This window comes from Rutilus rutilus (genome assembly GCF_951802725.1).
Source record: "Rutilus rutilus genome assembly, chromosome: 24".
Classification (NCBI taxonomy): domain Eukaryota; kingdom Metazoa; phylum Chordata; class Actinopteri; order Cypriniformes; family Leuciscidae; genus Rutilus; species Rutilus rutilus.
The window spans coordinates 13,050,629-13,064,609 of NC_140228.1; the positions used below are offsets into that span (position 1 = coordinate 13,050,629).

General features: G+C 43.8%; 1 protein-coding gene across 4 annotated transcripts in view; it reads left to right on the forward strand.

Annotated features, from left to right (window-relative positions):
- Nucleotides 1-13,981, forward strand: part of ctnnd2a (catenin (cadherin-associated protein), delta 2a) — a 324,872-nt gene that overhangs the window by 169,165 nt on the left and 141,726 nt on the right. For all 4 annotated transcript variants that reach the window (XM_084398526.1, XM_084398527.1, XM_084398528.1 and 1 more), the window contains one exon: nucleotides 2,938-3,493. In XM_084398526.1, coding sequence (XP_084254652.1) covers nucleotides 2,938-3,493 — 556 coding nt within the window. The remainder of the gene's footprint in view (nucleotides 1-2,937; nucleotides 3,494-13,981) is intronic.

Below are 13,981 nucleotides of genomic sequence, written 5' to 3' on the forward strand. Positions count from 1 at the left end.
AAATGACAGAAGAAGTGCCTGAGCGGTCGGTCACGATAAAGCTGACATTGGCACATCCTCACTCTCTCGCTCCCTCGCCCTCCCTTTTGCTCTCTTGCCTTTCACATCCTTAGACACTTTTAATGAACACATAGGCCCTCTGTCTTTTATTGAAAGATGCCCAGCGCGTCCTCAGCCCTCCGGACTTGTTTCTGAGATAGTCGATGAGGGCCTATCTGCAAAGATTCTTTGAAAACGTTCTCATTTTAAATTAATGCGGTTTCTCAGAAGGACGTTTTTATTCCCATTGAATGCAAAAAATTTGTATTTTGTGTTTCCAGCATCTCTCTTTTTCTTTTTCTTCTGTGTTCGTGTGGACTGTTGGGTTGGTTGTGTGGAGGGTAATCTGAAGAGGGCTTGTCTGCTCCAGGATGGGTTTATATAACACAACACATCAGTTAGGTGCTTTTATGTAGATATTTTTAACACCATAAACCTCTTGTTCCCTAAATAATTCATCCACATCAGGAACCAGTTACAGTCTCTTCAAGTAGGTGTTTCTCTTCTCTCTATGCCGGGATGCATTTCTCCCTCTTAGAGCGAGAGAGAGAGAGAGAGAGAGAGATGGAAAGATAAAGCATTCAGGAATGATGGTATAATTGCATTACACCTTGGTATAACATGATATTGAGCTATTAAATGTCTTTTTTAAATCTTCACAATCCTATCTTGAGAGGATTCTTCCATCTCTTCTATCTCATTCATTAAAGTCTTATCAGGAGAAGCAGCATACTCTTGAAAATAAAGATTACAGTTACAACCAAAAAGCTTTTTGCAGCCTGATATCACAGGAGAACCTTTTTACATTCCACAGCTTATTCTTTAATTCTAAGCAGGGCTTCAGGATATCTAGAAGAAGCAATATGTTGATATAAAGACCGTGCATCAAGAATGTACTGTGATAGTCTTCAAAGAATCAGGTGATCAAGATTTGGCCAAGTTGGTCAAGCTCTTTACTGTCACTGTTCAGGCGCAACACAATTGTACAACACTGTCCCATGTGAAGCTTGATCTCACAACCTTCAGATTATGTGATGGCATGTCGACAAAGCAAAGACTTAGGTTAGGAATGGGATACGACAGGGATGGGAAACTCGGTCATGGGGTGCCACTGTCCAACCCAGTTTAGCTCCAACGCAGCACTCCAGGACCGACATTGCCCATCCTTGAGTTACAGTGATCACCAAGTTGCCCAACAACCAATTAGTTCATTAGTGAGGTTGAATTACTAAAGCTCAAAGTATACTTTGGCCATCTGCGTTACACAACGGTCCGCACATTGCCCGTTTGCAGACGTCCGAGCACACCGCCCCTGTGCAGCCCAATTTTTGTGTCCGTGCGGATGGTGCGGGTACAACAGTCTAAATGCAAGGTGAATGTTGAGATGGAAGTCCATTAGGTGGCAATTTGCAGTTGTGATGTGCAGTAGATGAAGAAGAGTGTGACAAGCATAGTAAAATAGTCTGTACTAGCCAAATGCTAGTTAAATGCGTTCGCCAGTATCTATCTTTTTTCACTCTGTCGTGGTAGTCCTTCAAGGAAATAAAATATAGGTAGGAGTATTGTTGCCATAGCTCCACAAACCTTTCCTTCATTTCATAATTCCACCTAGCAGCACCAGTAAAATCATCTCTCTTTTGTTTCGACATGTTTGAAAGAGCTTCTGTGCTTCTATTGGTCAATGTCACAGATGTGATGGAACCCGTCATGGAGGACCAAAAAAATTAAACAGGCTAGTCTTTTTGTTGTGACAACGTGAAGCGTCGCAAACGTGGCATCGGTCGGCGTTGTATATGCAATGTATATGCAATAACTTATATTTACAACAATTGTTTATTGCGTCCCGACGCCCATTGTCATGTACGAATCACCCAAGGCACTACGTTAAACAGATTGTGACAAAATTGTGACAAAATCGTGTAATCTGAACCTGTCATTATTTTATTGTATTTTTTATTTATTTTTTCAAGGTTTTTAAGGTGGATTCTAGTAAATTCCACTTATACAGTAAAACTGTTCTTAATAAGGAGATTCATTGAAGAATCTTTAAGAACATAGTGTGGAGGGAAACAAAGCTGGGTTTAGCTTTAAATGTCATACACTTTTCTAGCACAAACATTCTCTCTATCTTCAAGACCTTTGCCTCATATTTATTCAACTCTCCATTTGAATGTTATTACCTGATATCAATGCAATGAAGGAGACATAAAACCCCGCTGAGCTTTTTTTCCCGCCACTGGAAATTTCACTGACTGGCGGTTTAAAAATAACCTAATTTATTCTGAATAAGAATAATCAGGTTTCATGCTTTCTGTAAATGAGAAACAGTGGAACTAATGTTTCATTGTAATCACCCACAATCATCATGGTGATTATGAGGAATCTAAAGGAAGAAATGTTTATTCACACGCCAAAGCGTCTTTCTAAATGACTGGCCCTGCGCCAGCATTATTTTGCCCGGCTATATTGCATGTATATGCAATAACTTCCGTTTACAGGCTTTTTTTTATGTGTTCGGGAAACATGCTTGCATATTACTTTCAAAGGAATTATTGTCTTATATATCACCATCTGAATATCAAGTAAACCAACTTACCCCTAAAGGGATAGTTATTAGTCGAAAATTAAAAGTCATCATTTACTCGCCCGTCGTGTCATTCCAAACCTCTATGACTTTCATCCTTCTGTGGAACACAAAATAATATATTTTGGTGAATGTTTTTGGTCATTTTGTCATGTTATGAAAGTCATTAGGGACAAAAACTTTCTCAAAAGATCATAAAGGTAGCGTAAATTTAATCGATATTACTCTAGAACCGACTACATATCTTCTTTTGTGTTCCACACAATAAGGATCTGTTTTGATTAGATATAACCGTTATCTTACTCTTCTCCTAGGTGACATCTAACCGTGCTGCCCAGCTCGCGGCGGGCGACTCCTGTCAGAGCCATGGCGGTGCCCTGCTGTCCGGTTCCCAGCATCCGTCTGCAGCGTCCGGCCCGGGCCTGTATTACTCTAGCTCTACTCTGCCTGCCCAGCGCGTCAGCTCACCCCTGAACTCAATGCAGTCCAGCGGATCCCCGACTAAACTGCAGCGTCTGGGTTCGGCCTCTGACACATCAGGTTACGCCACCACCCAGCGCCTGCCCTCCTCATCCTCCTCGGCCTCCCCCAAGCCTTCTCCGGGCAGGCTTGCCAAATCCTACAGTAGTAGCTCGCCGATCAATGCGGTGGGCATCGGAGGATCACCTGGCACTCACGCTTCAGGCTCCCCTCACCGGTTAGCGTCTCCACCCAATAACGCATCACCTATCTATCAGCAGCTGCAGAGCGCCGGAGTGTCTACTTATGCCACGCTTTCACCCAAAAGGCTGGTGCACTCGGCTGAGCAGTACAAGATATCCCACGATCTCTACGCCACCGCCACTCTACAGAGACCAGGCAGCCTTGCTGGTGAGTAACAACTCCTGACCTGCCTTTGACTAGCCAACTGGGATTTCCGAGTCGCGGCAATTTAATAAACATTGTGTGGGTTTTTCTATGGGGACGTTTTTGAAGCATGAAATACTTTCAGACACCCAAGAAAACAGTACAAGTCCATTATTTGCTGTTATCTGGGAATGTATTTTCTGTGAAACGCTCAACTAAACAGCAGCAAGAAACGAAAACAAGTACATCAGTGTGCAGACAACTTGTGCTAGTAGGCAAGACTTTGATTTTGATCAGCTTTGAAGTGAAGGAGCATTCACACTGACTATGATTTGATGAAACAAATCAAAGCTTAATATTAAAAAAATGACAAAAGCACATATGGAAAATAATAATAATAATGGAAATATAAAATGGAAAAGGTCTCATTCAAAATATGAATAAAAAATATAATAGTATGTAAATAATACTAAAATAACACTGCTAGGTGGTACAAATAACTGTCTTAATGAGTCAGTGAATCATTCATTCAATCGATTTGTTCAACACATTTTTTCAAGTGAAAAGGTGTTTTAGATCGGTGACATCATCAGGACCGCGTGAATGTTTGTAGAACAGATAGCTCCTTATGCTTTTGAATCGCTTTTGCGGTACTTTGATGCCATACACCAATCAGTAAGCGCAGCGTCGATTTAAGGCGAACACGCTTAAAGGAGCCGTATGTAAGATTGTGGCCAAAACTGGTACTGCAATCACTTTCAAATTACTGTAGAGCGGTGTATCCCCTCCCCCTCCCCCCTGACGCGAGGTTGCCAGATAGGCTGCAGGATCCAGCAGAAACGTAGGCTGCTACATAGCTGTGGTAACTAGAGCAGAGCTGGCAACCCGGATGCTGAAACACTACTGACTTCGTGATTGGTAGATAGGTGGAGGGTGGGGCATCAGGCCAAAACACAAGATGACAACATCAACATCAGTTGAGGGCTGCAACTTCACTTTTTAAATGACAATATCCTGGCCGGACTACCGTTGTCAGTGATATAAGTATTTGAAATGAACATGATTTCTTAATGTCTAGTGACATATCAGGGCCATTTTATGATTAATTGAAATACATTTCTTACATACAGCTCCTTTAATGTGAGTGAATCAATGAAACATTCATTCAACTGATTCATTCAAAAACATAGATTCATTTAGCAAGAAACCGCATATATTGTTTTTATCAGAGAAGTGCAGCATTTGATAGTTCATTAACGTTGTTTGGAACTATTTCATCAAAAGTACACAAAGTAACTGGTAAAATTGTGTCTACAGTGCTGGATTTTTTTGTATTTATTTTTTTGTCTGAACTGTTTTATAAAAGCAACATATTGCAAACACTTCAGCCTATATATACACATGTAAATATGTGTGTGTGTGTCATAGCTCAATACTCATTGATCTTGGGTAAATAAATTCAACTCTGTGGTAGACAGAGAAATTTGATACTCATATAAGTTTTCACATAGAGAGCACCTAGGGAACCACATTTGTTTTCCATGCATGCTTTCTTTACTGATCCCTACATTCAGCCCCTTAAGTCAAGAGACTTCAGCTCTTCCTTTGAAGGAACATAGCACTTTGATATGAAGACTCGTTCTCGCTCCGCAGTTAAACATCAAAGAGGTTCGGTAACAATTCATTTATTCAGTCATATACCATACGTGGCTGTTGTTGTAATTAGTGTTGCTATTTTTGCATTTAACATGTTACTACAGTATGTAGAAAATAGTCTCAATCAATCTTAGGTCAAAGACAACAGGCTTTGATTTAAAATTACAAACACAAATAAAACTCATGCTTTTAAAGTGAAAAGCTTTTATACTTCTCAATGTGTTTGGTTTAATTGCTTTATTAATTGCTTTAACCTGTTAGTTTTCAATTTCCATTTATGACAATTAAGCCTGTAAACAACAATCATCCCGTTACATACTTCTAAGGTCATTTACATGTTATTTGGTTAAAAGACACAAATAATAAATACTGTATATAAGAAAAGAAACATTTTCTATTTTATTACATTTTATTTTATTATTACTGAGATGGCAAAGCTGAATTTTCTGCATCATTACTCTAGTTTTCAGTGTCACATGATCCTTCAGAAATCATTCTAATATGCTGATTTGCTGCTCAAGAAACATCAAGAAACATTTCTTATTATTATCAATGTTGAAAAGAGTTGTGCTGCGGAATATTTTTGTGGAAACCATGATAGTTTTTTTTAAGGATTCTTTGATGAATAAAAAGTTCTAAGGAGCGGCATTATTTGATAATTGTTTTAATGTGACTTTTGATCAATTTCATGCGTTCTTACTAAATAAAAATATGAATTTCTTCAACAACAAAAAAATTCTTGCAGACCCCAAACTTTTGAATGGTGTTCAAATTAATTAATTTAGTCCATCTGTTAATGTAACGTCGGGGTCGGGCAAGAAAGAAGAGACTAGGATCTAATCACGCAACCCAGTTATTTTATTCTGAAATTCAGAGACGTTTTGTGCAATAAGCCAGCAAACACAGCTGCATTCAGAGCGGGAGCCTGTTATCTAAATCACCCGTTTAACAGGCCGATTGTGGACCTGTGTAAGGTATTGTGGATTACAGCCCTATATTACCTGCCACATTGTCAGCTCTTCATCAAACCCGCTGAGAGAAACAGGCGCACAATGGGAAACAGCGGGCCAGTGCCAAACTGTCCCTCAGCCCGTGCTGAGCCATCACCGGCTCTCCCGCTTGTCTCTTTGATTAAAGTCCGGCATCCCGCGTCCGTACACCTCCACCAGTGTCTGTACAGTGGGAATGCTGGCCATGGAGCGAGAAAAATGAGCCCAGTCCATCCACCGGTGCACTGACGGAAAGCTGATTAGATTTGAAGGCAATTACGTAGTTTAGACAAGAGACTTTGTTTGCAAGGCTTCTCTGATTTCTCAAGGGTATTTGATGTGTTTGGTGAGCCTGTCGTTCATGATGTAGTATATGGAGGGATTGTTGGCGAGGGGCTGATGATGTGTGTCATTACAGCTGGAGGCCGTGTGAGAGAGAATAGCAGAGTTGGACTCTTACTGAGACTGAGAAAGATGGACCTTTAATGCTTGTATTGAAACAAGGTGAATCATGGAGAATCATTGTACGCAGCACAGAAGCATGGTGTTTCTAGGAAAAAAACGTCTCAGGTTACGACTGTAACCTATGTTCCCTGAGAACAGGGAACGAGACACTACGTCAGAATGACGCTATGGGGAACGCCTCAGGCGTGACAGGTGTCTGAAATAAATATCAACTCACGTCAATCATGTTGACCGGCGACAGCCCGTGAATCATCAGCTTGATTGATTAACGCGCAACCTGGATGTATAAAGGGAAGCCTTGCATACATGACAACATCCTATCGTCTGAAGGGACTGTTGCAGGCAGGCCCCGAGGCATGGCAGGAAGACGTAGTGTCTCGTTCCCTGTTCTCAGGGAACATAGGTTACAGTCGTAACCTGAGACGTTCCCTTTCGAAAGGGAACTCTACACTACGTCAGAATGACGCTATGGGGAACGATATACCAACGCCACCATGCTGAGGGGAGTGCATGCCCAAAGGCAGTGACAACTGTCCGAACCAGTAATTCAGAAAACACTGGAACCACTCACCCTTAGGTCACATCGGGCTGTCAGTGACAGCACTCCCTACCGGTCATCACCCAAGCTAATGAACCAAGAAACCGCCAAAACATAGTTAATGGGGGGTATATCTGGGCCAGCTCAAAGGCTTAGGACCACAGCTTCCAAAAGAAGGGGTCCCTTCAAGGGAGTGTGGCTAGGGGGCCCAAGGGACTCCCAGCCAGTCACTATTCAGGGGAGCGTGCCACCTGAAATACCACCAGGCAGGCCTGACCTGGTGTCAGTACATAAGACACCAAAGTCTGGCCACTTCCTGTCTGTCCGAAGACAGAGCCTCTGGAACTTGCCTTAGGAAGGCATCCAACCCGAGGGACTGCGAAGCAGGCAGTGAACCACTCAGCCCGGATCTCAGAGACGGGAAACCCTGGAGAGTATGACTCAGCATAGTGCTTTACAACCCTTGCCAGCGAGGGGAGTGTCTCTACTCGATCCATGGATCTACCCAGTGTTTGTGTTTCAAAACACTGAGGAGGCCTGTTGAGGGCCTAAAGGGAGCTACCTCCAGGAAGGCCTGGTAGGACCTCTAACCTGGCGACCACAACATGGGGGAGCTTGTATTCAACCACAATATGTGGGAGCTTACCTTCAGGAAGGCCGGTGAGGCCTCTGACCTGGCAACCACAACATGTGGGAGCTCATATTAGGAAGGCCGGTGAGGCCTCTAACCTGGTGACCACAGCATGTGGGAGCTCCTATCAGGAAGGCCGGTGAGGCCTCTAACCTGGCGACCACAACATGTGGGAGCTCATATCAGGAAGGCCGGTGAGGCCTCTAACCTGGTGACCACAGCATGTGGGAGCTCCTATCAGGAAGGCCGGTGAGGCCTCTAACCTGGCGACCACGTCATGTGGGAGCTCATATCAGGAAGGCCGGTGAGGCCTCTAACCTGGCGACCACAGGATGTGGGAGCTCACTTTCAGAAAGGGAATAAAGCGTACAGCGCACAACCCTTACCATAAAAAATGGAAATAGAAAGTACATGAGAGAAGGTGCATGTACTTAGTCATTCTGAACCCAAGAAGGCCTGATGAGGCCTCTAACCTGGCGACCACAGCATGTGGGAGCTCACACTCGGGAAGGCCGGTGAGGCCTGTAACACGGTGACCACAGTGTGTGGGAGCTCATCAGAATGTGGAAGTTAGCTAGAGAAAAACATCTGTCGTAATAAAGAGACGACAGGAAGTAACTAGAATGGGACCCGAAGTGAAAGACCAGGGTCTGAGCCAGAAAATACAGTATGTGTGAGCCCACATTCGGGAAGGCCGGATGAGGCCTGTAACCTGACATGTAAAGCTCAAACCCAGGAAGGCCTGGTGAGGCCTGTAACCAGGGAACCACCGTACGTGGGAACCTATAATCAGGAAAGCCAGAAGAGGCCTGCAACCTGATAGACACAATACGTGGGAGTTCTCATTCAGTAAGGCCTGGTGAGGCCTGCCACCTGACATGAAAGAACTCATAACCAGGAAGGCCGCAGAGGCCTAAAGCCTGGTGACCACTAATTGTGGAAGGTTGAAACTCAGGAAGGCCGGTGAGGCCTGTGACCTAACGACCACCGCACGTGGGAGCTCAAATTCAAGAAGGCCTGGTGAGGCCTATAACTTGATAATCACAGTAAGTGGAAGCTCACAGAATGTAGGAGCTCACATTCAGGAAGGCCGGCGAGGCCTGTAACCTGACATGTGAAGGCTCCTAACCAAGAAGGCCTGGTGAGGCCTATAACCTGGCGACTACAGTATGTGGGAGCTCATATACAACCACAGTATGTGGGAACTCATACTCAGGAAGGCCTGGTGAGGCCTCTGACCTGATAACCACAGAATGTGGGAGCTCATAACCAGGAAGGCCAGATGAGGCCTGTAACCTGATGACCACAGTATGTAGGAGCTCACATTCAGGAAGGCCGGTGAGGCCTGTAACCTGACATGTGGAGGCTCTTAACCAAGAAGGCCTGGTAAGGCCTATAACCTGGCGACTATAGTAAGTGGGAGCTCATATACAACCACAGCATGGGGGAACTCATATCAGGAAGGCCGGTGAGGCCTCTAACCTGGCAACCACAGCATGCCAAAATCAGGAAGGCCAGCTGAGGCCTGCAACCTGATAGTCACAATACGTGGGAGTTCTCATTCAGTAAGGCCTGGTGAGGCCTGCCACCTGACATGAAAGAACTCATAACCAGGAAGGCCGCAGAGGCCTAAAGCCTGGTGACCACTAATTGTGGAAGGTTAAAACTCAGGAAGGCCGGTGAGGCCTGTGACCTGATAACCACAGCATGTGGGAGCTCATATTCAAGAAGGCCTGGTGAGGCCTATAACTTGATAACCACAGTATGTGGGAGCTTCACACACAACCACAGTACGTGAGAGCTATACTCAGGAAGGCCTAGTGAGGCCTATGACCTGATAACCACAGCATGTGGGAGCTCATATTCAAGAAGGCCTGGTGAGGCCTATAACTTGATAACCACAGTATGTGGGAGCTTCACACACAACCACAGAATGTGAGAGCTATACTCAGGAAGGCCTAGTAAGGCCTATGACCTGATAACCACAGTATGTGGGAGCTCATACTCAAGAAGGCCTGATGAGGCCTATAACTTGATAACCACAGTATGTGGGAGCTCACATACAAACACAGTATGTGAGAGCTATACTCAGGAAGGCCTAGTGAGGCCTATGACCCGATAACCACAGTATGTGGGAGCTCATATTCAAGAAGGCCTGGTGAGGCCTATAACTTGATACCCACAGTAAATGGGAGCTCATATTAACCCAAAATATGTGGAAGCTCTCATTCAGGAAGGCCTGGTGAGGCCTCTGACCTGATAACCCCGGAATGTGGGAGCTCACATTCAACCACAGTATGTGGGAGCTCATATTCAAGAAGGCCTGGTAAGGCCTATAACTTGATAACCACAGTAAGTGGAAACTCACAGTATGTAGGAGTTCACATTCAGGAAGGCCGGCGAGGCCCGAAACCTGACATGTGAAAAACTCCTAACCAAGAAGGCCTGGTGAGGCCTATAACCTGGCGACTACAGTACGTGGGAGCTCATGTACAACCACAGTATGTGGGAGCTCATATTCAGGAAGGCCTGGTGAGGCCTCTGACCTGATAACCACAAAATGTGAGCTCACCTTCAGGAAGGCCAGTGAGGCCTGCAACCTGACAATATATATATATTTTTCTCAGAAGAGGACTGTCTGGTCAAGGAGGCCTGCAAAGGCCTACTACCTGCCATACAGCACCTTCAAAAGAAAAACTAAATTTTTTTTTTTTTTTTTTTTCCAAAAACATGCCCCCAAACTCTATACAGGATACTGGGTCTGTAAGAGAAACAGAAATATGTTATTTGCGCACAAAAAACATTATACCAAGCAGACCAGACAGTACACCTGCGGCGTGTAAAGTAAAGACACGTCAGGAACTCTCTCTTTTTTTTAAAAGAGTACCTGGGTTAACCGCTTACATGCCTGAAAGAGGCGCTCCTACCAACCAGGCTGAAGGGGGGCCATCAGACATGATATTCATCATAGACCCAGCCCCAGGCCTGATGTAAGAGACGCCTGGGGAACATCAGAAGAAGGCATCCGGGGAGATCATCCCTAGCGCCGCTGAGTGCGCTTTTGCTGGATGACCTCCCTCAGATCCTTCTTCCTGCGGGAACTGCGCCTCCTCTGTGACCTACTCCGGACAGGAGGAGGCGCACGAGAAGAGACGCTGGCCCTCTGGGCCTGTCTATGGCCCTCAGACCCAGACTGGCCAGGCCTGCCCGCCTGTTTGGGCGCGGACTCGGATCTCAGCGGTATGCAGCTCTTAAATGCAGCTGAGCGCGCCCTCGCCTCCCTGAACTTTTCGACCACCGTCTGAACGGAGGGGCCAAAAAGTTCAACGGGCGAAACCGGCGAATCGAGAAGAAAGGTCTTCTCTTTCTCCCCGATGTCGGCCAGGTTAAGCCACAGATGTCTCTCCGTGGCCACCATAGCCGCCATTGACCGGCCAATGGCGGCAGCAGATTGTTTAGTGGCCCGGAGAGCCAGATCCGTGGTGCGGCGCAGCTCAATAACCGCCTCAGGGGACAGTCCTGCCCCCTGGTCGAGATCCCGCAGCAGGTCGGCCTGGTACGCCTGTAACACAGCGAGTGTGTGCAGAGCAGCACCGGCCTGACCCGCTGCAGTGTATGCTCTGCCATTCAAGCGCGAAGTTGTTTTAAGCGGCTTGGATGGCAGGGTAGGAGCTCTTAGTGTCGATGCCTGCCCAGAGACGAGATAGTTAGCCAACGTCTCGTCAACGGGCGGCATCGACACATACCCGTGCTCGGCCGCTCCATCCACAGCAGCGAAACTACCCCGCTGATGTGGATGAATACGAGCAGAGTACGGGTTCTTCCATGCCTTCTTGATCTCAGCATGGAGATCCGGAAGGAATGGAAGGCTCACCTGAGCTGGTGGCTTATGGCTGGAAAGAAACCGATCGTCGAGACGACCACGAGCGGCTTCTTCCCTGACGCGCCTCCACGGCAGCTGCAACCTGTCGGTGGCGCGCCCCATAACATCCACCAGCTCCGCATACACAGGGCAGGATGGTTGAGATGGCTCAGTATCTGCCAGACTGACCACATCAATCATTTCCTGCCCGTCCGGAAGAGCAACAGCTGCAGATGCATTTGGTGATAGTGATAACACGTCATCATCTACCTGCAGCTCATTCTCGTCAGTGGACGAGCTGTCTGAGAGGTGAACCTCCCTCTCAAGACGCTCGGCCAGCTCCTTCTGAGACCCCCATGATGAGAGTCGCCGCTGAGCCTCAGCCCGAGCGGGACCCGCACCACGCGGCTCAGAAGCTGAACCCTCTTCCCTCGAGAAAAGGGTCAGACGAGAGCGGAGAGTTTTCAAAGAAAAACTCTCACAGTTCGCACAAGAAGCTCTCTCGAGAGCCTCTCGTGCATGCTCTTCACCCAAACAAACAACGCACAGATCGTGTGTGTCACCCGGCGTCAAGAATCTTGGGCACGGGTCTGCACACTTACGGAAGCTCTGCTTCTTCTCTGCGCATTTCATCATAATACTCTGTAAGCGATATTCTTACCAGACAGAACAGTCCCTGAAGACGAAAAGATGTTGTCATGTATGCAAGGCTTCCCTTTATACATCCAGGTTGCGCGTTAATCAATCAAGCTGATGATTCACGGGCTGTCGCCGGTCAACATGATTGACGTGAGTTGATATTTATTTCAGACACCTGTCACGCCTGAGGCGTTCCCCATAGCGTCATTCTGACGTAGTGTAGAGTTCCCTTTCGAAAGGGAACTTTATTTTCTGGTTTGGCTTGTGTGGTTAAAATGACCCATAAGCTTCTCACTCCACATGAGCATCAGCATGAAAGTACTATGAAAATACAGGCCTATTTAGAGCAAATGCAATTGGAGAGGTAGAAAAAGGTTTTCTTCATAGATGATATATGCTGTACCTTACTATCATTTTCCTGTTAATTCACTCCGCCTGTCTTATCTGTTTTACTTGCTTTAATGTAGAAGAATTGTAGATATACAAATGATGTATATCATTTTAAAACAGGTAGTTTGGCCTATTTTTAATAGCCTAAAGCCTTTAATTGTTGGCTAAATAAATAACTCACATCATGGAATTTTTGGATGAACTATCCCTTTAATATTATAATTTTTATTGTTGTTGTTGTTGTTGTTAAACATATTATGAAAAGTATTCATTTATTATTAAAATAATAAATTTTTCAAACTTTATTTTCAAACATTAGTAATAATAATAATAATAAATTACAAATATGTACATTTAAGAATAAAATATTATTTTAGTAATGATTAAATGATATTTAACAATAACTTAACACTATAATAATAATAATACATTTCAAAATGCATAAGTATAATATAAATATAATATATTTAAAAAATAGCACCTATTGTTGTTAAATAATTTATTATTAAATATTATTCAAATTAATACATAACATTTATATTTATGTATTTATTATTAATATTGGTGGTGGTGTTATTTAAATATTGTGAAATTCGAATAATTTATCATTAAAATAATAAAGTATATTTATGTCATATTTGTAGTTTTAACGTAAAGTAGTAGTAGTAATAATAATAAATTAAAAATACATACATTTAAGTACAATATATTATTTTAATAAGCAATACATGATATTTGATAAGTTCATAATAAATTATTTAACAACAACTATTATTGTTGTTATTTTATTATTAAATACCCTTTATTTATTATTAAATTAATACATTATTATTATTATTAGTAGTATGGTAGTAGTATTATGAAGAAAAAGATGAATGATCATTATAATAATAAACAATTCTAATAAAAACATAATAATAATATAGCTCAAAAGGCTGTTTATTGTTGCCAATCAATTTAGCAACTTGACACATAAATGCATAATTAAATTGATGGGCGGTCATCTGAATGTGTATAGAATTTTTAAAGCGGTTTCGAATATGGCTCAGATTTATTATAATTGAGATTAATAATTGAGCTTCACTAGGTACTACATTAGACCCTACTCTCAATCTATCATCCTCACGCTTTAATGACAGCAAACAGAGAACACAATGCACATCCTATGTTCAGACGTCTGAAGCGCTATTAACACTGCCTGTGATTTATAGACAGTGAAGAGGTGCTTCAGAGCGCTTGTCTAAGTTCTTCCAAATGTGTTCCAGATGTACAAACCTTTATTCAGCCAGCTTTTGGATGTATCCTGATGGATCTCCTCCTAACACCAAAGAAATCAGGTTAG